This window comes from Tachysurus vachellii, chromosome 6 (genome assembly GCF_030014155.1).
Source record: "Tachysurus vachellii isolate PV-2020 chromosome 6, HZAU_Pvac_v1, whole genome shotgun sequence".
NCBI lineage: Eukaryota > Metazoa > Chordata > Actinopteri > Siluriformes > Bagridae > Tachysurus > Tachysurus vachellii.
Window position 1 is genome coordinate 26,925,313 of NC_083465.1, and position 22,533 is coordinate 26,947,845.

Genomic DNA, 22,533 nt, shown 5'->3' on the forward strand with positions numbered 1-22,533 from the left:
TGAGGCGAGCAATTCTCCTTGTGCCTCGAAGAAACCTGGCGCGGCTTCACCGAAGGAAAGTTCAAACGAGGACAGCCATTCTGAGCGCAGAATCCCTAGCGTGCAGGAACTACACTTTATTAGTGTGCCACCCCAGTGCTGTGTGTGTGTGTGTATACGCATGCGTACTGTTTACCATGAGAATGTGACACTGCGTCATTGTTAGTTTCAGGGTTGTAATTTAAGGCAAGGGCAATTTTTCACAGGTGCACTTAATTTCCAAAACAGTCAACATTTGTCTGACATGAGCTTATTCCCTCTAGTATAATATCATAATTGACAATGATGATACCCTGCAATTTATACTTTCAGGTTGAATGCTAAATGGCATACCTAACAAAAAGGCTTAATGTGTGTAGTGTAGCATTTTTGTCCTTTTTTTTGTACTCCTCCTTCGCTGTCATCATTAAAAGGGGCTTTCTGCTGGAAAACAAACATGCTGCAATTGGCTCATCAGCTGGCGTTCCTCAAATAGTACTTTCCCAGCTTGTAAATCTTCCCTCGCCTGACACTGCAGTTTTGATCTCGCCATGACAAACTCAACTCGGCCCACATGCTTAACGCCGTCACTCTGAGGATTGATGAGTTCGGCCTGGGAAAAGCCTTTGATGATGGCGATGGTAACGGGGCGTCATCTACGCCGAACGGCATGCAGCTGCATTCAAATTAAAACTGTGCCATCCTGAACAGGGTCCAGAACTCAGACGCCATTAATAAGCTGAACTTTCGCTCAGCTGGTACATCAAGAATATATGATTTCAAATGAAGACAGATTGTTTTAGGGGGTTTTAGAAATTCTATCCACATAGCAATTGCGCCATTTAAAAAGAAAACAATGATGTGTCAGTATATATGTTTTTCAGTCAGTAATTGCTGTCGTCTCTTAATGGATACCATCTGATATTTCAGTTAGTACTTTTCTTTTATCCGTTATTGCATTGTCGTCACCGTGTTTTCACTCAACAAGAATAACTCGAATTATTAGAGAATGCTGGAATCTTGTTTGAGAAATGATTTAGAAGTAATAAAATGGACTCAAGGATAAAAACCACGGTATTTGGACCACACTAAGTAAGTCTACTCGGCTGTGTGTGTGTGATATGTGCTGCAGTGCAAGCCAAGCCTGTAACCATCATGTACTGGGGGCAGCTTTCGCAAGGTTGGGATTTAATTGGATATTAGCATCCTGCGGTGTCTGTATTAATCAAATCAATGGCGTCCATTAATTTTGTAGAAGAACATACAATTAAGCGGTGATTAGTGCTCTCACAGGGATATGCCCTTTCATCTGACTGAGGAACATTGAAATTTGGCCTGATTCCAGTGCAAACTGTTCCCTTCCCTCCTGCCTCGCTGCTTCCTCAGCACTGTTTCCTCACACCGGGGCAGCTCTCGCCTGGAGAGCAGAACCCGTTCTGGCTCATGAAGCCCACAGTGCCACGCAATGCACAGAATGCATACGGAACCGTGTGCGTCACAGCCCGAGTGCACAGCTCACAGCTGCAGCTGCAGTAGTCGAAGAACTATTTATATAGACTGATACATTACAGCCATTTATAGACTTCGATGCCATGCATCGAAGTCTATAAATATGGAATACAGTAACACGCAAAATCTAAGTTCAGGCATTTAGTTGGTTAGAACAGACAAATGGTGCATCATAGACTTCTCCAAACTAGATCGCATTAAGCTGGGATTCAATTGTATTTTTGTTAAGATCTGTGATCTTAGCATGTGCAATGTGATGCACATTTAGTGCCACTGCAATGACATAGTCCACTTTATTCCCAAGCCCTGAATCATACTGTCAGATAACACAAACATGTTCTTTTTTTAGCAAAGATCAATAAGAAATATAGCTGCAAGCAGCGATGACGGGCCTTCGCACATTTGTTCATCGCTATACGGTGCCTTCCAGAAAACAATGCACGGTGGGCAAGTGCATCAAGTGGGTAAATATCAGTGGACTATTTTATGTTGTTACTGACCCATTTGGGGACTGTAGGTAAATGAAACCCCACATTATAGAGAAATGGGGGCGCTAGTGAGCCACTTAAGAGACACACCTTTGTCTGACCTTTTTGTCCACACTTAACAGCCGACAAATGTGATGTATGTGTCAAATTTCAAGTTAATACAAGCACGCCAAAAGCCTTAAATATGCCTGAAATAAAAGTAAACTTTGACACGATGCCATGGCAACAGTGTTTGAGATATCAAAAATCCGTTCGCAATTTCGCATCTGCAATATCTCTGCGTCATGGTGGCCAAGTCTGGTCTCAATTGCATGAATCCCCTAGGAGGAGTATTTAAAAGTTTACCGCATGAAGCTGACAAAAAATCCACCTTTGTGACTGACACACTTCCTGGGGCCTGTTGGTGGCGCTATACCTGGGACTCACAATAAGCACATAGATGCGATCGGAATCCTTGGCCGAACATACACACCGCGTGTCATCACAATAAGACATTTTTTGCTTTAGATATTAGACACTTTCTGTTTCTCTGAATTCGCCATAACTTAGTCGCCTCGCCATGGCAGCACCGTTCGAGATATCAAAAATCCCTTCGCAATTTAGCAAGTGCAATGTCTCGGCATCATGTTGACCACTTTTGGTGTCAATTGCATGAATGTCCTAGGAGGAGTATTTAAAAGTTCACCACATGCAACTGTTGTGATTGACACACTTCCTGGCGCCTGTTGGTGGCGCTATGTCCGAAATTCACAATAGGCACATCGATGTGATCGGAATCCTTGGCCGAACATACACACCGCGTGTCATCCCAATAAGACATTTTTTGCTTTAGATATTAGACACTTCCTGTTTCTCTGAATTCGCCAGAAATTTGTCGCCTCGCCATGGCAGCACCGTTCGAGATATCAAAAATCCCTTCGCAATTTAGCAAGTGCAATGTCTCGGCATCATGTTCACCACGTTTGATGTCAATCGCATGAATTCCCTAGGAGGAGTATTTAAAAGTTCACCACATGCACTTATAAAACAGTCCAAAATGGCCGACTTCCTGTTGGGCGGAGCTCATAGTTTAGAGCGCGAAAGTTGTTCGGGTCGATGAGATCTATATGCGTACCAACTCTCGTACATGTGCGTACATAATTGCCCGATCTGTGCACCAATGTTTGTTTTTGCATTACAGGGGGCGCTACAGAGACCCCCTGCCACGCCCGTATTCCAACCTTTGTCCAATCCTAGTGTCGCGCGACTCTGACGTGTGTGCCAAATTTCAAGAGTTTTCGAGCATGTTAAGGGACCCCAATTGGCCAATGTGTGGGAAAAAAAATAAATAAATAAATAAATAAATAAAATAATACTCCCGAGGAAAAACAATAGGGCTTTGCACCATTCGGTGCTCAGGCCCTAATAAGAGACCAACACATATACACTACAGAATGGTGAAATTCATTGCTTCACATATTCCAGCTTCTGGGATACACAACTTGAACTGCACCACTGCTCGACTGGTCCCAGCATTTCTCAGGGTACAAGGAAGGCATGCATCAAGACACGTCTGTTCTAGTATCTAAGTACTGGAATGAACTTCTCCTCCTAGATCTCCAAGAACAGCTGTGTCAAGTACGTGGGATAAAAACGGACCCAAATGCAGGACAGCTTAACAGAAACAGGATTTATTAACTAAAAAAACCAACGAAAGAGGACAAAGACAACAGCAGACAACAGGATTCCGCGCTGCACAAGGCAACACGGCTCAATTAAATAATACAAATAATCATGACACATGAGGGACAGGTGTGCAGAGGCGGGGGGGAAAAGACAAGGGCGGGGCAGACACGTGAACAAGGAACATAAACAAAAGGCACATGGCCAAAGTCCGGGCAGAGTCCTGACAAGCTGAGTCACTGGCCGACTTTAAACAGCATCTAAACACCTTCCTCTTCCTAAAATACTTAAACCAGCACCTCAACAAGGTCACGAACCTTCCTCAATGACCCGATAACCTTCTGAAGGCAGTAACTTTCTGATCAATAATCAAGAAACTTAACCATTGAGACACCACTGCCTCATAAAGGAGAATGTTCTCACATAACAGTCATTTATAAGAATTATCTCATAATGTATGAAAAATATAGCCTTGTCTCCTGTAACTGCACTGCAAAAATCCAGAGGTAGGTTTGTATTGATAAAAAAAAAAAACTAGTGGTTTATTTGCTCTAATTCACAGACATTGTCTCAGTGTCAGTTAATTAGCTGTTCAGTTGGGTTGGGTGTGCTAGAGAAAGAAAACATTGAGACATGCTAAGATCGGAAAGCACAGGATAACTGAGTTAATGCCAATGGTCCATTCCCAAATCCCGGCTACATCCTCCTTTCTGTCCAAGGGTCGACGGTAACATTTTTTTGTCATCATGTTGGGTCATCATTTGAGAAAAGTGTCAGGAGTGTTGTATGACAAATGTGTGTCAGCAAGAATCAAAAGAAAGGTGTACAGGACAGTAGTTGGTCCAGCTCTGCTGTATGGGTTAGAGACTGCAGCAGTGAGGTAAAGACATGAGGCAGAGATGGAGGTAGCAGAGATGAGGATGTTGAGGTTTTCTTTAGGAGTGATGAGGATGGACAGGATTAGGAACGAGCACATCAGAGGGACGGCTCAGGTTGGCTGTTTTGAGGACAAGGTCAGAGAGGCTAGATTGAGATGGTTTGGACATGTACAGAGGAGGGAGATGGTTTGGTAGAAGGATGTTGGAGGTGGAGCTGCCAGGTAAGAGGAGATACTGTATAAGGATGTGTTAAAAGAGGACATGAAGGTAACTGGTGCGAGAGTAAAGGATGCCGTGGATAGAGTTAGGTAGAAACTGATGATTCGCTGCAGTGACCCCACAACACAACGGGAAGAGCCGAAAGTAGAAGAAGAAGACAAAGCTAAGCAAGTAGGTATCTAATCAATGACCTAAAATTGGGATTAAACAAACAAACAAAATCTCATGTTGCTTACTTGCTGATGATTTAATGTGTATTTTTTAGCTAGCCCACCAGTCAAGCTCTAGAAGCTTTGGCTCTAGGCATGTTTTAGTTTCCTGAAAACCTTGATTATGCTTAAAAAAAAAAAAGAGTTGATCTGTCCGTCTTCTTACAAACAAACAATATTCTCAGCATCTGCCAAGTGTCTATCTATATCTCTATACGTTTAACCACAGAGTGACTGCGTGTTCCGCTAACAGGCGATTTAAATGATGAATTTATGATGCAATATATTTGCATTAAACATGAAGCTTAAAAAATACACCCAATATGTTCATGCATATCTATTTGTCTGACTGCCAACTATGCAAAAAAGCTCATAAATAATACCTAACACGACATCTGATTGTTCTGAGTGTGCAAGGATATTGATTGGTCCGCCTTTAGCGTTAGTTTTGGTTGTGTTATTTCTTTTTGGTAACATTTTGATGTCGTTTGCATTTTATTTATTTATTTTTTTTTTATCATGACATTTATAATTAAACTTGGCAGATGCTGCAGCAAAAAAGTGAAGCCTGGGAGAAAAGTGTCTTTCAATTTGTCCTTTTAATAATGTTGGTTTAAAAGGGCTCATTGATGCAAGTGTTTTTTCATCACTTCACTTAGTCATGGCCATACAAATATCTGCCTAGAGCATGGGTCACTAACAGGCGGACCGTGGTCCGGGTCCGGACCCAGAAGCTGTCCAATACAGACCCGGACCTACGGCCAAAACAAAAGGATATGATTTAAAACTTGTCGGGGCGCTTCTATTTTAACCGGTGCAGCTTTTGCAATATTTACGGTAAAGGTAGTGGAAACACACAGACCAATTGCATGCGAGTTAAACCATCCCACGTGATACCACTCAGCCAATCAAGTCTGTGCATTACTGAAGTAAATACTGCGACTCAACAGTGCAAGACGGATGAGAGAGAATTAGAGTAAAGTTACACATGAAAGATAGATAGTGATACATGTAGAAAACAAAGGGAGAGAAACAGACGAGTGAGATGGAGAAAGGGAGAGAAACAGACGAGTGAGACGGAGAAAGGGAGAGAAACAGACGAGTGAGACGGAGAAAGAGAGAGAAACAGATGAGTGAGACGGAGGAAGAGAGAGAAACAGACGAGTGAGACGGAGGAAGAGAGAGAAACAGACGAGTGAGACGGAGGAAGAGAGAGAAACAGACGAGTGAGACGGAGGAAGAGAGAGAAACAGACGAGTGAGACGAGAAAGAGAGAGAAACAGACGAGTGAGACGAGAAAGAGAGAGAAACAGACGAGTGATACGAGAAAGAGAGAGAAACAGATGAGTGAGACGGAGAAAGGGAGAATAAAGTACAAATGCCACTCTCCAAAAGAAGAAAAGTGGACAGCGAGAATAGAGCATTTCATCCAGAATATACAGACTCATTTCTGTTCACAATTCCCACTTCCCACTAAACCAGTGTGTCTCATATGTACAGAAACTGTGGCACTTATTAAAAGTGGCAATGTGAAATGCCATTATGAGACAAAACATAAAGGTTTTGAACAAACATATCCATTCAAATCTGAAGACAGCGTCCCTGAGACAGTTTTCCCAGGTCTGAGGGAAGTAGCCCTATACATCCTGACCATGTTTGGCTCTACATACAACTGCAAGGCAGCTTTCTCTACAATGAACATAATCTAAACTTAATATGGTTCCAGGGTCACTAATGAGCACGTCCACATGTGTATGAGAACGGCTCTGACTCCATTCAAGCCCAGGTTTAACCCTAACCCTAACCCAAGCCCAGGTTTAACCCTAACCCAAGCCCAGGTTTAACCCTAACCCTAACCCAAGCCCAGGTTTAACCCTAACCCAAGCCCAGGTTTAACCCTAACCCTAACCCAAGCTCAGGTTTAACCCTAACCCTAACCCAAGCTAGAGCTCAGTTCTCTCACTGAGATATAAAAGGGAAAGTTAAGCACTTTATTTAAACATACACAATTTTCACATTTTATTTATTTTCTCTTATTTTGAAATGTAGCCCTACTTTTATTAATTTACTGAGAACATTAAATCTACAATTTAATGTATAAGTATATCTACAATCATACATATGTTCAGTTCTATGTTACATGACAATAAATATTTAGTTTTTGACTTGTACTGCATTAATTTGATTTGACAGTCAGGTATTGATTGCTTGCAGATGTTGATACAACTACTAGGCTACTTAAATACTGTATATATCACATTAACTAGTGAGACATTATGATCTTCTGGACCTTCGCTTCAAGAAATTTTCTCTTACTGGACCTCTTTAAATTTTAGTTGAATACCTCTGGCCTAGAGCATTCAAACTCTCCTGCGTACTTTTCACCGAAAAGCACCAGATATCAAATATTACTTTTTGCAAGGTGGGGTTTAAAACAACACTGAAGGAACAGGAGATTTTGATATATTTAAATATATTGTTTCATACAAGTATTTCTCAAACAGCTGAAATGGATTTGTTTCGGTATTAAATAATATATTTTTCTGAAGAACAGGCGCAACCTAAGAAGAAACCGAATCTGAATAAGTGATTAAATTAAACAATACTTTGGACTTTAGACTTTCCAAACCATAGAGGTTACAGTTCTGCCCTATTTATCATAAGGTTGTGAGGTTAAATCCCAGGACTGTAAGACAGCCACTGCTGGACACCTAATCGAGACCCTTTTAACCTTTAGCTGCACAGATCTGTCCTTAAATAGAAGCCCACCTCACTTTTTATAAAATAACATCATTACTCAAAATTAATAAATGTAAATTTATACACTGCTGGAGCTGCAGTATGCTAAAAATCAGACTTGTGTTTAAATGTATGATTCATTTCAGTGACTTGACTCATATGATTCAGTCCAGTAAAAATGTTCAGTTCTGTTAGATTCGTTTGATGATTCACTGAGAGGTTTGCACAAATCTGCAAGCCTGATCATGCAGCTGTGTACGCTTGTTTACCGATGTTAAGAATTTTTTCACATCATACCCAACACAAGATACAGATGCATGCAACGAGACAGTGAATATATCCAGGATTCATTGAAGTAACTGAATCATTGAGTTACAAATGAAAGATTCAGTGAGTCAAATGCCTGAACAACAGATGAACAAATTTTGGTCATGACTGAAAGGATTCGCTGACTGAAGAGAAACGCATCAGGTTTAGCGTACAATTCATTCATTCATTTTCTACCGCTTATCCGAACTACCTCGGGTCACGGGGAGCCTGTGCCTATCTCAGGCGTCATCGGGCATCAAGGCAGGATACACCCTGGACGGAGTGCCAACCCATCGCAGGGCACACACACACTCTCATTCACTCACACAATTTTTTCCAGAGATGCCAATCAACCTACCATGCATGTCTTTGGACTGGGGGAGGAAACCGGAGTACCCGGAGGAAACCCCCGAGGCACGGGGAGAATATGCAAACTCCACACACACAAGGCGGAGGCGGGATTCGAACCCCCAACCCTGGAGGTGTGAGGCGAACGTGCTAACCACTAGGCTACCGTGCCCCCCAAGGGGACAATTGTAAATGTTAAATTAATAAAATATGTAAAAGACAACAGATAAGAATATAAAGTAAAGCTATTGTGTTCCATATCTAAGACATATGCACACATTCACACAGTTTTTTTCTTTATGTTAGCTATTTAACTGAAAATGGTGTATCATATGCTAGCTTATTAGTTGGCTAATTTATCTCTATGTAGTCCGTGTAGACATTTCTTTTTATTTTCTGCGTGCTTGTAAATAAATGCATGTATAGTTCATATCCAGCAAATTTTAATTCAAGGAAATTATTTGGATCATTTTTGTCCTTTTGGTATATGGACATAAACTAGCCATCTAGTGAATCCACAATCACAAGAATGTGATGTGCTGTCAGATTCGAGGATGCGTCCATAGATTCCAGTTAAGTTTATCAGGTTACTTGTATGTATTAAAGAAAGATAATATGACAGTTTGCAGTCTGCTTGCTTGAATTAATCGCCAGCTAAATGTGATTTGTGTCGACAAGCGTGACGACGTACGCGATACTCGTGTTGTCACTAAGATTCTGAGTAAATAAGCACAGCATCGTATCTAATCTGTGCTCAAGGATACGCATACGATCGGGAAGCGGCATGGAAATACTTTTTACTGGTGCATTGGCTGGAATTCAATTCAATTCAATTCAAGTTTATTTGTATAGCGCTTTTTACAATGGACATTGTCTCAAAGCAGCTTTACAGAACATAAACATAGAGCAGAAGGTAAACATAAGGAGAAGTATAAAGAATTAATATAATAAAAATTCAAGATATATATAGTTCACAGTATGTATGTATGTATGTATGTATGTATGTATGTATGTATGTATGTATGTATATGTATTTATCCCCAATGAGCAAGTCTGAGGTGACTCAGGCAGCAGTGGCAAGGAAAAACTCCCTTAAATTGGTAAGGAAGAAACCTTGAGAGGAACCAGACTCAAAGGGAACCCATCCTCATATGGGTGACACTAGAGGGTGTGATTACAAATATACAGTCAAACAAATGCTGTATTGGTATAAAGATCACATGGAGTTCAGATCTCCTCTCATGCCCCTTTTCCACCAAAAAGAACCGGGTGCTGGTTCAGAGCTAGTGTTGGTGCTGGTTCAAAGTTGGTTCCACTGGCGAACCTTCTAAGAACTGGTTTGTCTTTCCACCAGCTAGAGAGCATCACAGAGCCGAGTCTGACGTCACTGTATACGTGTCACGTGTGCCAGCAACGTTAGCGCAGCAGCGGCAAACACAAACACAACAACAATGGCGGATGTTACTTTAATGCTTATGGCTTTGTGAACCTACATTAACACCCAAACGCGGCGAATCCAACGTGTACGTGCAGCTCCATGAAATCTGTATAAACGGAGGTTGTTAACAAGAAAGTACTTAACGCTATTTTATCATTAACACAGAAAAAAGTTAGCCTTAGCATGTAGCTACCTACTATCATGTGTGCTGATAATGTATCATATCGCGGTAAAGTAAAAGTGTATTAAACATTAGTATACTTAAGGTACATTACCAATGCGCTAAAAGGCTGTCGAAACAGAAAGAACTGGTTCTAAATTAGGCTCTGGCTCCGAACCAGCACTCAAACTGCCTTGGTGGAAAAGGGGCATTAGTATCACAGAGTATGGAACTAGAACTGTCTCTTTAAGTAGTTAACAAGGTTCATGATGTTTCACGTCTGGTATTAGTCGACTTCCTCTTCAAAGGTGTCATCAAAATGAACTGTAGTTTGCACATAGCATCCTGAATACCCAATAAAACTCAACAATGAAAACTAGCCAAAGCAGACAGGAAGCAGATTTTAACCGGGAAGAACGATTACATCTCAAAGGTTATATGACATAGTAAAGTTGTGACGTAGTCGCTTTAGTTGTTTAATGGTGCAAAATAAGCTCATTATCACAATCTAACAAAGTCTGAAAGACAGAAAACTTAATAAAAACACAATAAAGTACTTTTATTCATTCAAGTACTTTTATCATAATGCCGAATCATCAGACTCGGTTTATGCAAAGTAGAAGAAGTTTGATTCGTTTGATTAGGAAATGAGTTCAAAGCTTTTTATTATTAGGTTAATAAAGTGCAAAATACTTATTTTTCTTAGGGAAGCTTTTAGATTGAGTCATCTGACACACTCATCTACAGAGCGCTTCTTTAAACTTTTAATTAAAACCATTCTATTAATAATCTGATGACTGAAAACAAAACCAATGCACAATCCTAACTAATTGACTGCTGTTGATTAAGTAAAAATAATAATAATTAAAAAAAACAAACTACAAATACAAAAACTAAAAAGTGTTTTTCACATGAACTTTACACAGTATCACTTTCGAGACTAAAATGCGGTTGTGTTTCTCTATAGGAAGTCATGTAGGAAAAATATCTGCCATATCAAACATGCTGTAGCTTGTGCTGCATTACAGTACCGACCTCGAATGATGTAAAACTCCCACATTTACAGTCTCTCTATTTGCAAATCATAAAAAAAAATTGCACATCATGTCTAGATACAAGGTGCAGTAACCTATGCTTGTTTAAAGAGAGTGAAAAAACTCACTCGGAATCAACTTGTGAGACAATAAATGAAATGATTAAATGCATGAATACTCTCCTCCTGCACTCCACTATCTCTCTCCATCTCTACGCACTTCTCTCTCTCTCTCTCCCTGTGTCCCTGCTTGACCCTGTTTTTTTTTCCCCCTGAGCTATTACATAACTTGTGACTGATTCTGTAATGGCCAGTGTGTACATGTGGATATCAGCGATCTGTATAAGCAACAAAAGGCTTCTGTGAAACATCAAATGGCTGCTGAGTAGGGGATGTGGGAGGAGATTAGGGAAGAAAGGAGTCAAATCAAAAGAGATCTGCTGAACTGTATTGTCTCGGGGGGATTTTATTTTCTTTATTTTTAATTTTGGTGGAGGGGAAAGTGCTAAAGGGTGTTGTAAGTAAGAAAAAGCAACCATTCAGACAAGAGACAAAAGCAAAGCGAGTTTTAAGGAGTGGTTTTAGAGATATTTTATGACTTGCGTAGTTATATGATGCCTAAAACATTTCAGTAATATTAATGTGGAGTACTGATTTAATTTTACCCAGTTGCATATTACTCAATTCTCATTGGTTAGAATTTTTTTTTTTTTTTTTTTGAGGCAAATCACAGGTTTATATTAACAAGCCCATTTTAATACATCATTTCTATTACAGCCATAATTTTTATAACTCCCATAAAACACTATGGTGGACCGTCCTCATAATTGTATTAAAAACCAGTAACTGATATAGTTAAACTGTCGTTTGTGGAAGGAGTCTCCGGTGTTCGGAACTTTTTAACAGTCGGAGGTAAACGTATGACTTTTGATATATTCTATGCTGCTTGACATAGGTGCAGTACAATTTTGTTCGAGATTAGATAAGCACATTAGATCATAAAGAACTCTAGGCTTCCTAAAGGAAGGGTTGTTCTTGGAATCCTGACAGATAGGGAAACCCTTTGTTGCAATGGAACCTTCTGGAGAACATTTGTAGGAGGAAAAACAAAAACGAGACTGTTGTAGCCAAATACATCCTTGTCCAGAGGTAAAATATAGTATGGCCCTGTAACCTGCAACCTTCTGTTCATTAGTGAGCATGGTGTTCGGATATTCTCTGTCCCCAGAGAGAACCATATGATACTAAAGTCATATAATCCAAAAGTCTTAAGGGTTTTCCTTCGGTTGGACAACACACACACACACACACACACACACACACATAAACACACACACAAGAAACCATTAACCATTTAAAAACCAACACCCTTAAGGAAGCTTTTACGTTTTGAAACATCTGATAAGGACTTAATCTTAGTAACCAATACAGTCAATGTCAGAAAGCATTGTCAGGTACTTTCCAAACCTTACACCACCACAACCCTCTTTTAATGGTAGTCTAACTCTCTGCATCTAGCCTTTGGCTTCATTGTTCTCCATGTACACCAACTCGTCGTCCATAGACGCATGCAAATGATAACAGACAGGAACTTTTCAACAACATGTTCAGCTACGGAACAGATGCTGTTTTTATAACTAAGGACGTTGGTGCTGTTACTAAGAACTTAAACAATCCCTTGGCATTGGAATATAGATAACTGGAGCTACTGAGATTCCATGCAGAACGCTAGAACAAAGTTTTCACCTCGCCAAACAAAGCAAAACCTTCAAGAAGCCTTTAAGCATTCAAAACCCACAATCTTGAGGAAATCTTTCTATTAAAGATGAGGACATGGTCTTGGCAAAAACAAAACAAAAAAAAAAAAAAAACACATTGCCTGGCACCGTCCACACTTTACACAACCAGGACCCTGTCACACATCTGACTTGCACACTCCTAATGTCTTACCCTCTGTATCTTGCCTCAGGCTTCTGACCTTCATCTATGTTGACTCTTCATTTGAACAATCTTGTGAATATGTACAAACCTTAGTGTGGGAATGGAAATAACTTGACCCACTAGCAAGAGATAGAATATTTTCTGTGTAACTAATGCATAGACTATGATTAATAATGACACTATATGGCCAAAGGTATTTGGACACCTGACCTTCATACTTTCATCCACATGATGTTCTTCCCCAAATTGTTGCCACAAAACTGAAAGCAAATAATTGTCTACGATTATTTTGGATGCTGTATCATTCATATCACCCTTCAATGGAACTAAAGGGCACAAACCTGTTGCACAAACAAGGCCACTGTGCAAAAAGTGAGGTCCATTATTTGCCAAGGTTAATGTGAAAGAACTTGAGTGGCCCAAGCCATAAACTACACCTTCTCACTTGATATCTGAGCACCTTGCTACAGTAATACTCTTACTAATTACTAAGACTTAACGAACACAAATCATCACAAATTAACAGAAGGCCATTTATTGTGCCATCTCACCTAAAGGATTGTAAAAAATAACCACCCTAACACCATTTTCCAGTTGTTTTGAAGCGTAATATTAAACATATTCCTTTAAATCTCAGGAACTGCTGAATCAGTGCCACGGCCTCGGTCCTATTCCAACAATTTTCATGATTAAAGAAGTTAAACACAGCCCAGCTTTATCAGTTGTAGTCATTTGATAGCGCTGTAGTGTTATTTAAAGGACCTTTATGTGTCTAATCTAGTCATTTATGATTGGATATTTAATGCTGACCTGGGATCAGCTAGACTGATCTACAGTATGCTCTGCTCAGAGTCAAGCAGAGATGAGCTTGAGAGAAGAAAGCTAACGTGGCTTTAGAGCAGAACAGTAGAAAGCAGCGATATCTATCAGGATTCAGAGCACAAACACACTGCTTATCTGTGGTTTTATCTCTGCCATACCTCTTCTGCTGTTACATTTTGCTCACAGTGTGTTGGGTATTGACTTAAACTCTGCAAGGTCATGCAGCCATCAAATTCATTATATTCTACACTCTGGGGCTAATTATTCTCATTGTTAGAGCTCTGAGTGTAAGTCAATGGATTTTGTTTTAGCACGCCAGCAATATTTCTTCACGTCCAAGGTGGTTCAGACTCGCTCAGTGAAACCAAGATTCTTTAGGTAAAACAGGGAAACCAAGGACATTGCAAAGAGTTGACATGATTTACATGACTTGTTTAGTTTCATTTGGATGCAAAAACGAAACCACCTACAGTAAGTAGCATCATGACAGATATGTCATTCACCTTCAGGAAGCACTTGCTCAGGAAGCACCTGGACAGGGTTGCTGTAGATCCTGGGAACACAGGGGAACGCACACTCGATGGGACACCAGTTCATCGCACAGCCCCATGCATAAACACTAAAAAAACTCATTGACAACTAGAGGAAATGTATAGTTGCCAATCCATATATTATGGTTTTGGGGAGAAAACTGGAAAACCCAGGTGAAATATGGGTACAATCTCAAATCAAACTGTGGACCCTGTTGCTGTCAAAGCTTTAAATCCAACAGCTTTAGCCATCCAAAGTCATCAGCAAAAATCACACTACTTTACATGGGAAAGGTACAAAAAGTGTACTCCTACGGGTACCACCCTAGCAACACAGAGAGTGTATTACCATTTTGTTTTATAACCCAGCGACTCCTCGGTGACTTTTATGGCCAGCTGAAGTACTTTTTTACTACTCATTTTTAGACGACTTTAATGGACTCACATTAGTGCTATTTTTTTTTTAAATGCTCTACTAACTGTTTAACTGTTTTTGAAGCCGTTAGAGCTAGCAGACTAGTTTAAAGCAGTGCCACAATAGCATTAAGGAGAAACACATTCCAGAAGTCACTAAACCCATCACATGTTCAGTCTTAGTACTTAGTTAGCCTTGCAGGCATAAAAGCTGAAAATCCAGGTTTGTTTTCTCAGAGTTGCAGTTTGTTGCTTAACACTGATCTTATGGCTAATGTCATTTTGCCATGTACTGTAGATGACACCTTAATTATTCGATGACAACATGTCCTGTGAACAAATCCACACTAAATAACTAGTACTATGTATAATCGTCACTTTGGTACTTTGTCATGTCCAGTATTTGCATACATCAGCTCAAACAGCAGCATAAACTTTCATGCTAACCCTCATAAACACATCGATTGCTAACCAGCCAAGCCATGGCTATCTACCATAACCAATTGTATTGTTTGTATTGCTGCATTTCATTCCAAGGCTTTGAGTCCATTGTTTCTAAGTTGAACTTCTCACTAACGTTACGAGGAACATTGCTGGTAAATGATAGAGAGAAAAGTCTCGCTAAGAACTCGCTAAGTTCTTTTTAGAAGTTCTTTTTAAAACATTCTCATTATGTGTTATGTTTGAGATTTGGTTTACAAGTGTTTTTTTTTCTCAAATGCTTTTATAACTGCACTAGTAAAAGTGACATCAGTGCAACACACACCCACAAACGTCTCACAGGAATAATAAAAACACGGAAATAACCGATTTATTCGCAGTAAAATATTTTTTTAAATAAAAATTGTTTTCACGACAGAAGTTTTGTATTTACGTACAGGACAACTCTAGCCAGATTGCCAGGAATTAGATACCAATGGTGTTAATGTATTAGTTTATAGCATTGGCTAGGATTTTCTGCTATTTGCAAGCTTATAAATATTTCTGCAACCATGTGTCTTCTGCCCGTATGTTTATGACTCCAATAATCAGCAGATATTTTATCAGGACAGCTTAGCGCAGAATACAATGCGATCTGGGTCTCAAACTGGCACGACGTAACTTATCTTTGGAATCAGTGTAAATAAATTCTGGAGGCATAAATGCAACTTTCTTTGCAGCTGCGCTCTTTGGTTTTATTTTCCTGGATTCTCATCCAGCGTTTCATAACCGCTGACCTCTGAAGTTGGATTAACAGCTGTGCCAGTGTAAGAGGTGTGTAGCGTTAAGCTTCTACTGAAGTTTGTTGACACACACATTGAACTTGCTCCCTCCCCTCCATTGTTTGTTTTTATTAGGTCACTCCACCCTGACTGTTTACGCCATTGTCCCTGTATAGCATAAAAACCCATACGCTCCGATGTTGATTATTTATAGTGTAGATACAAAATAGCAGAACCCCATAAACCCCTGAAGGAAGTTGTTTCCATGGCACTGGGTTTCTGGGAAAAAATCCTGATAACAGCACACTGAATGCATTTTGGTGCACAAATGGAAAACAGATAAGAACCAAACTTTGCCTCCTCATTTATATTTACAACCCATGAGTATAAAGATGACAACAAATTATAGTGTTTAACGACTGAAGCAAACTGCCTTGTGCTAATCAATAAATTAGTCACGAAAAACAAATTAATGTCTCATACTTGGGTGTTATTTTGAGCTGAATGAGTAATCTGATCCTAGCTCAAATCTACTGTAACACTAACATTCTTCTGTTCACATGAAGTTTGTTGTGACTTATTTCTCAGGGTTTTTTTTTTCTTGCTCTTTTCCAACATGTATAGTGTAGCAGTCTTTCTTGTTGTTTCCAGCGAAATCACTCTAAAAATAGGAATTTATTTCAATAAACCGCTTTCGATTCATCTAGTTAAAACCTATTACGTAATTACCAGACTATGACTGCGATCCCAAAATAATTTAGACATAGTAGTTTGGAGTTGTTTGCACTTACTAGAATTAATCTTCAGAAAATAGATAAATCAGTAGTAAAAGTGTTTCCTCAAAACTTGCCTTATAAACTAACTTGAAATCAGTCACGTTACCTTAAAATGTCACCTAGCTTGTTTGTGATAATAAGTGATTAAAAAAAAAAAGCCACAGATCGTCTTCCTCCTACCTTGCCATGGTGTCAGAGACGCAGCCTGGAGCTGGGTAGCCCTCCCCGCAGGCGGACAGTTGAGCCTGCGACAGGCCTGGGCGTGTTTTCCATGTCTCCATTAGCGCTGTAACTGGAGAAATTAGATTCAACAAGGAGTTTGTCTGGTCCCGCATGTCATGCCGCGAAAACGACATTGTTCCTTGTGCTCCGATCTGGTAATGAAATGAATGTCCACCTGAATTAACACCGACAATAGCTGATGAGGGCACATTATTATTCTCTTGGTAATAGCTGCCATCATTGGGCTCCTGTTTAATCCCCTTGGGCATGTCATTGTTTGGAAACACACCAAACTCATAGTTGCCATTAAGAGAAGAAATAGGAGGTCCCAGAATCCCAGAGAGGCTGTATTCATCAATATTATCCCTCAAGGACAAGTATGTAGTCTCTGAAGCTGGGAAGAGCCCCATTGGCTGCTGGGGTTCCCCATAGTGTGCATTGGTGCAAGTTGCTTCACTGTTGGGCTCAGTCTTAATATGAGATGTAAATGGCAAAGGGGGCGCACTGCCATTGCTATTGCCCAGACACATACTCCTGTAATCAGTGTCTGGCTCATTTTTGATGTACTTGACCATCCCCATGGAGTCCAGGCCAACATTAAATATTTCCCCATCCAAGCTCTCCACTTTGGGGAACTTGAAGTCTTTAAAGTCATGCTCTTGGCCATCAGGGCTGTGGATGTCATTCTGAACTAAGCCAAGACTACTGGGAGGGCTTGAGGCAGAAAATGTCCGGGAAGGGTTCCTCGGACTGGACAAAGCCATGGAACCAACTGTGGGTGGACTAGACCCAGAAGGCCTCAAGTTGCCACCACTTCCTGTGGGACTGGACACAGATGACCTCATGTTGGTGCTGCAGGACAGCGGTGTCCGAACGCTTCCCATGCTCTGTGGACTTGAGATAGGTGATTTCATCACGTTAAAGGGGCTTGCTAGTGGTGGAGTGCCCATAGTGCTAGATTCTGTTGGGCTGCAGGTGCTTGAGTTGACACGTTGAGTTGGTGCCAGACCTGAAGCAACTGGACCCAGACTGGCTGGACTGCCTAAGGAAGGGTGGCTAGTGCCAAAGTAGGTGGGACTGGTGGTGGAAGTCACAATGTTATTTCCATTTGGGCTGGAAATACTGCTGGATTCTTCAGCAGGGCTGGACAAAACTGTGTTCAAGGTGGAAGGTGTTGGCACAGTGCCTACACCACACTCACCAAGGCTACCATTAGGTAACTGGGACATGGTTGGAAATAATGTTGGAGCAGCTTTTATTTTCGGGCTCCTAGTAGTCCCTGACTGATTGTCCTTGATCCCTCTGCCACACAAAGGGTAAAGTTTTCCAGGGCTGTCTTGGCATTTGGCAGGTGGTCCCTGCTGGCCAAAGGCAAATTCAGCCTCCCTGGCAGCATTCATATACAAGCCCATAGACTCAGCAACAGTTTTGGAAAGCTCTTTAGAGTCTTCCGGCTTGCGGCCATGAATGGAGTTATTATATGCAGGGAAGCTGAGCTGCTGGTCAGGATTGAGCTGGGGAACTGGCATCTCGGCCTTTTTTCCTCCACTTTCCTTGCACTTTGGAGCAGGGACACTGGATGCATTACTTGCATTTACAATGTCCATCAGGACATCACTGTTCATCAGAGCTCTCTCCTCCTCTGTTGTGCAGCACTGCTCAATAGATCCTGGCATCTGGGCCCATCTGTTTTCTCTGTCTGTACCTTCGTAAATACTTTGGTATCTTTTGGACTCCATGCCTGGATCATTTGATAGACCTGGAGGGTTTTAGAAAGATGAAGAACAGGTAATCACTTTAGGTAGAAGTGACATTCTTTTTGCATATTCAGTTATATTATACCATATAATGTATATTCAAATACATCACATTTACATTTACATTTACATTTACAGCATTTGGCAGACGCCCTTATCCAGAGCGACGTACATAAGTGCTTAAATCTCTATCATTGGATACATTAATGCTGGTTCACTAGGTTACATACTTAAATTAAATTACATCACAAATTAAATTCACTTCATTTAATACAGAGCACAAAGCAAAAAAAAAAAGCCATACTTGCATTTGTACTTGACACATTTTTTGCTTATTTAACATTTTTCTGCATAATAAATAATAATAATACATACAGTTTAAATCCTAGTAAGATCTCTTTTGAAAGAAAGTTTTCTGATCATTTTTAAAAATCAGTTTTCAAATGTTTATTGTAACCAGCTGAGTTGGGGAAAAAATTAAGCTGAAGTCATAGCAAGTTGTGCCTATTTTGTTATCTTATCTAAACTACAGTATGACTAAAGTGGTACAAGCTAGTCGGTAATAATCTATTGCATGAACTTTTTCTGAACTATAATCTACACTGATATATGTACTATATGTACATTTAGTCATGTACAGATCAGACACTGAGCCTGAGCACAAATATCAGAGCGTAAATATAATAACCTGAAACATTGAAATTTGTGTTATATTGAATTGTATATATTTTATGCCCTGAATGCATGTTGTGTTGACAGACATGACACAGATCATGCATGTCAAGGCATTACAAATTGCAAAACAAATAGCTTTATCGTCACTCCTGAGGTGTGTCACAGAACAAAAGCCTTACGTGAAGATTGTCACTCAGTCAATTAGATCAGGACAGTCTCTAAACTTAAATACCTTGTAATGTCATAATGAAAATGAAAATATTAGTCATCTCTATGCAAAACAATATGTGCCTTGGAGCGTTCTACGGCAGCGGATCTCAAAGTTTTTAACTGTTACATGCATACAGTCAGTCCCCTTTAAACACAGTCTAATTATTCTGATAAGAAGCTACGGTAATATTTAGCCTATTTATTACTGTTTATTACATCAAAGTCATAGATTTGGTTTATTCCTGAACTTGTGGTTCTGCTAAACTTTTGGATATTTCAATGAGGCCCATAACTATCAAATTGTATTTGTCTTGTCAAATAAATAAAAATTCCAATGTAATAAGTGACAAGCCTAAATATATAACTATAAAAAAATAATAATAAATGCTTCCTGGACCCCAATTTTTAAGCAGTTGTACTACACAATAGGAAACAAAAGTCTATATAAAGGGATATTTAAGCAGGTAAGAACCATTAAAAGTTTGAAAGAAAACTTTTTTAAAAAAAGATTTGAAACTTTCTTGACTCCTTCACTGCTCCAAACCAAGGCAGGGTTGAAGCATTCATGTTTCTTCTGGACACGAATGAGCTTTTTAAATCGCGATCAAACTTCTGTCCGAGAGCGCAATTCATCATGTGCGCAACAAAAAGCGAGAGCCAATTTTTTTTTTTTTTTTTTTTTTTTTTGCGCAACAGTGGCGTGCACAGGCTCAGTCTATCCACATGGGTTTAAAACAGCTGCTGTATAAAAAAAACAGTGCGATACAAAGCCAAAGTAAAAAAAAAATTCAGAAAAGAAAAGAAAAATCTCTGCATACATACCAACACTTCTGGTTTAAAGTGTTACAGTAAATACACTAAGCAGTGAGGGAGGGATATATATGTATTTTTTTTTGCATGCGACCATTGGACTGAAGAACAACACACACACAAACACACACACACACACACACGCACACACACAAATAGACACACACACACACACACGAACTTTCTCTCTCTCTCTCTCTCTCTCTCTCTCTCACACACACACACACACACACACACACAATCATGGCCTGTCATAGTGTTATTTAATAATCGATAAACAAATCGAAGGTTTCTAGAAACTTAAATCTAAAAAACGCGCCACACGTCAAACTTTTCCCTCTAACGTTTTTCACGCAGTTTGGTCCAAACGCAGCGCTCAGATGTTCCTCCATCACCACAATCAAGAGAGTGACGCAGTTCTTTATACTATAAACACTTTTCCCCCAGACAGCCCTTATAACGACAGGATGACACCGAGAGCGACTTCTGGCGCCTCGTCATATCTCTACGCGCTGCGTCTTTGCGCGATTTTACGCACAACATCACGGAGAGCAGTGAAGAAATCAGCGCTGTCATCAAGTCGCAAACTGCGGCCTTAAAGCTTCTATTTCATCTCAACTGCATCAAGTTTGAATAAACGCAGCACTGATCCCTATTAAAAGATCTTCACTAACAGTATTCACTGTTTACCTGTCCGATTTAGTGTTGACTCGTTATTAATGTTAATAACACGCATGGCACCGAGGGTAGGTTTGTTGTTATAGCACTTTAAAGTGACGTAAAAAAGCTTTTGCCTTCGTAACAAGAACAAGTTACAAACTTCACATCAATTTTCTCCCAACTCTAAATGACACAAGCTATTCGTTTCAGTCGTCTAGTGCAATGCAAATGACACTTTTCTATATACACTGTATAGATGATGGACACTGACACATAGGAATAAACCTAATCTGATACCTGATGCTGATCTCACCTTAATCTGCTTTTGTTTAGGATAATGATGTTGACCTTACCTTAACTACGACATCCAGATTTATCACGGGTCTCCGTTGCTGTGCAACCGGTAATCCAATAAGAAAAAAAAAAAGAAAGCAAGAGAGAAAAAGAGAGAGAGAGAGAGAGAAAGAGAGAGAGAGCGAGAGCGAGAGAGAAAACAGTTCTATATTGCTTTATGCCTTTATGCTTTAAAGTCTCTCTCCTATGTGTGTGTGTGTGTGTGTGTCCGGTGTTGTTTGCGGTCGCCGCGCGCGCTCTACTTCCAGTTCTGACAGCTCGCGCGCGTTAAATCCCCAAACGACAAGCGCGCAGGTCCGAATAAAATAAAAAAAAAAAAATAAAAAAAAAAAGAGTGAAAATGTTGACTTTTCTGTTTGTAAACTCAGCACTTTTCACGTTCCGTGCACATGGCTACAAAAGGAACCGAATAAGGAGATGAAGAAGCCGACTGACTGACAAGCTCGGGGAAGGAAAACCGAGCGCAGAAACACAACTGCACACACAGGGACTCGTGCGGACTTGCTGAGCACCGACGTCAGAGCCGTGCGCGCGCGTGTCCGCGCGCGACGGGTCCGCCTACCTGCCTGCCGCGCGCGTGAGGGAGGGAGGGAGGGAGGGAGCAATGGTAGAGGAGGAGGTAGTCAGTGCGCATGCTCGGCTGAGAGAAGTAGGGCATGTTAGTTTAATTGACCGAAACACACACACACACACAAACACACACACAAACACACACACACACACACACACACACACAAATTACAACATTACAATTCTTCCAAAGTGCACTGAAATGATATTTACTGATATGATTGTATTTTCTATTATCATCCACTCAAACTGTCTATATCAACATAATTTCTATTAAAAAAACTATATATATATATATATATATATATATATATATATATATATATATATATATATATATATATATATATATAAAACAATCAAATGTAAACTCAAAATGTTAACAGCTAGCATTATTAATCATTTATTTCTAGGTGATTTAAAAGATAGTGACAGTAAAAGTTAATGTTTATCAGATCATTACAAATAAAACTTTCTTAATTGTTGGACAAATCGTTGGTGAATCTCATGAGAGGAATAAATGACTTTTCTGAACTATACTTTACACTTTCATAGACATTTAACATTCATTCATTCATTC

At 40.0% G+C, this 22,533-nt stretch overlaps 1 protein-coding gene across 1 annotated transcript in view; it reads right to left on the reverse strand.

The window, feature by feature from the left end:
• The window catches only part of nr3c2 (nuclear receptor subfamily 3, group C, member 2), a 120,276-nt gene extending 98,405 nt beyond the window's left edge, over positions 1-21,871 (reverse strand). The window contains exons 1-2 of the mRNA XM_060873132.1: positions 21,383-21,871; positions 16,876-18,676 (exon numbers count right to left, since the gene is read on the reverse strand). Of these exons, the coding sequence (XP_060729115.1) occupies positions 16,876-18,656 (1,781 nt within the window). The 5' untranslated portion in view covers positions 18,657-18,676; positions 21,383-21,871. The remainder of the gene's footprint in view (positions 1-16,875; positions 18,677-21,382) is intronic.
• Positions 21,872-22,533: the final 662 nt, after the last annotated feature.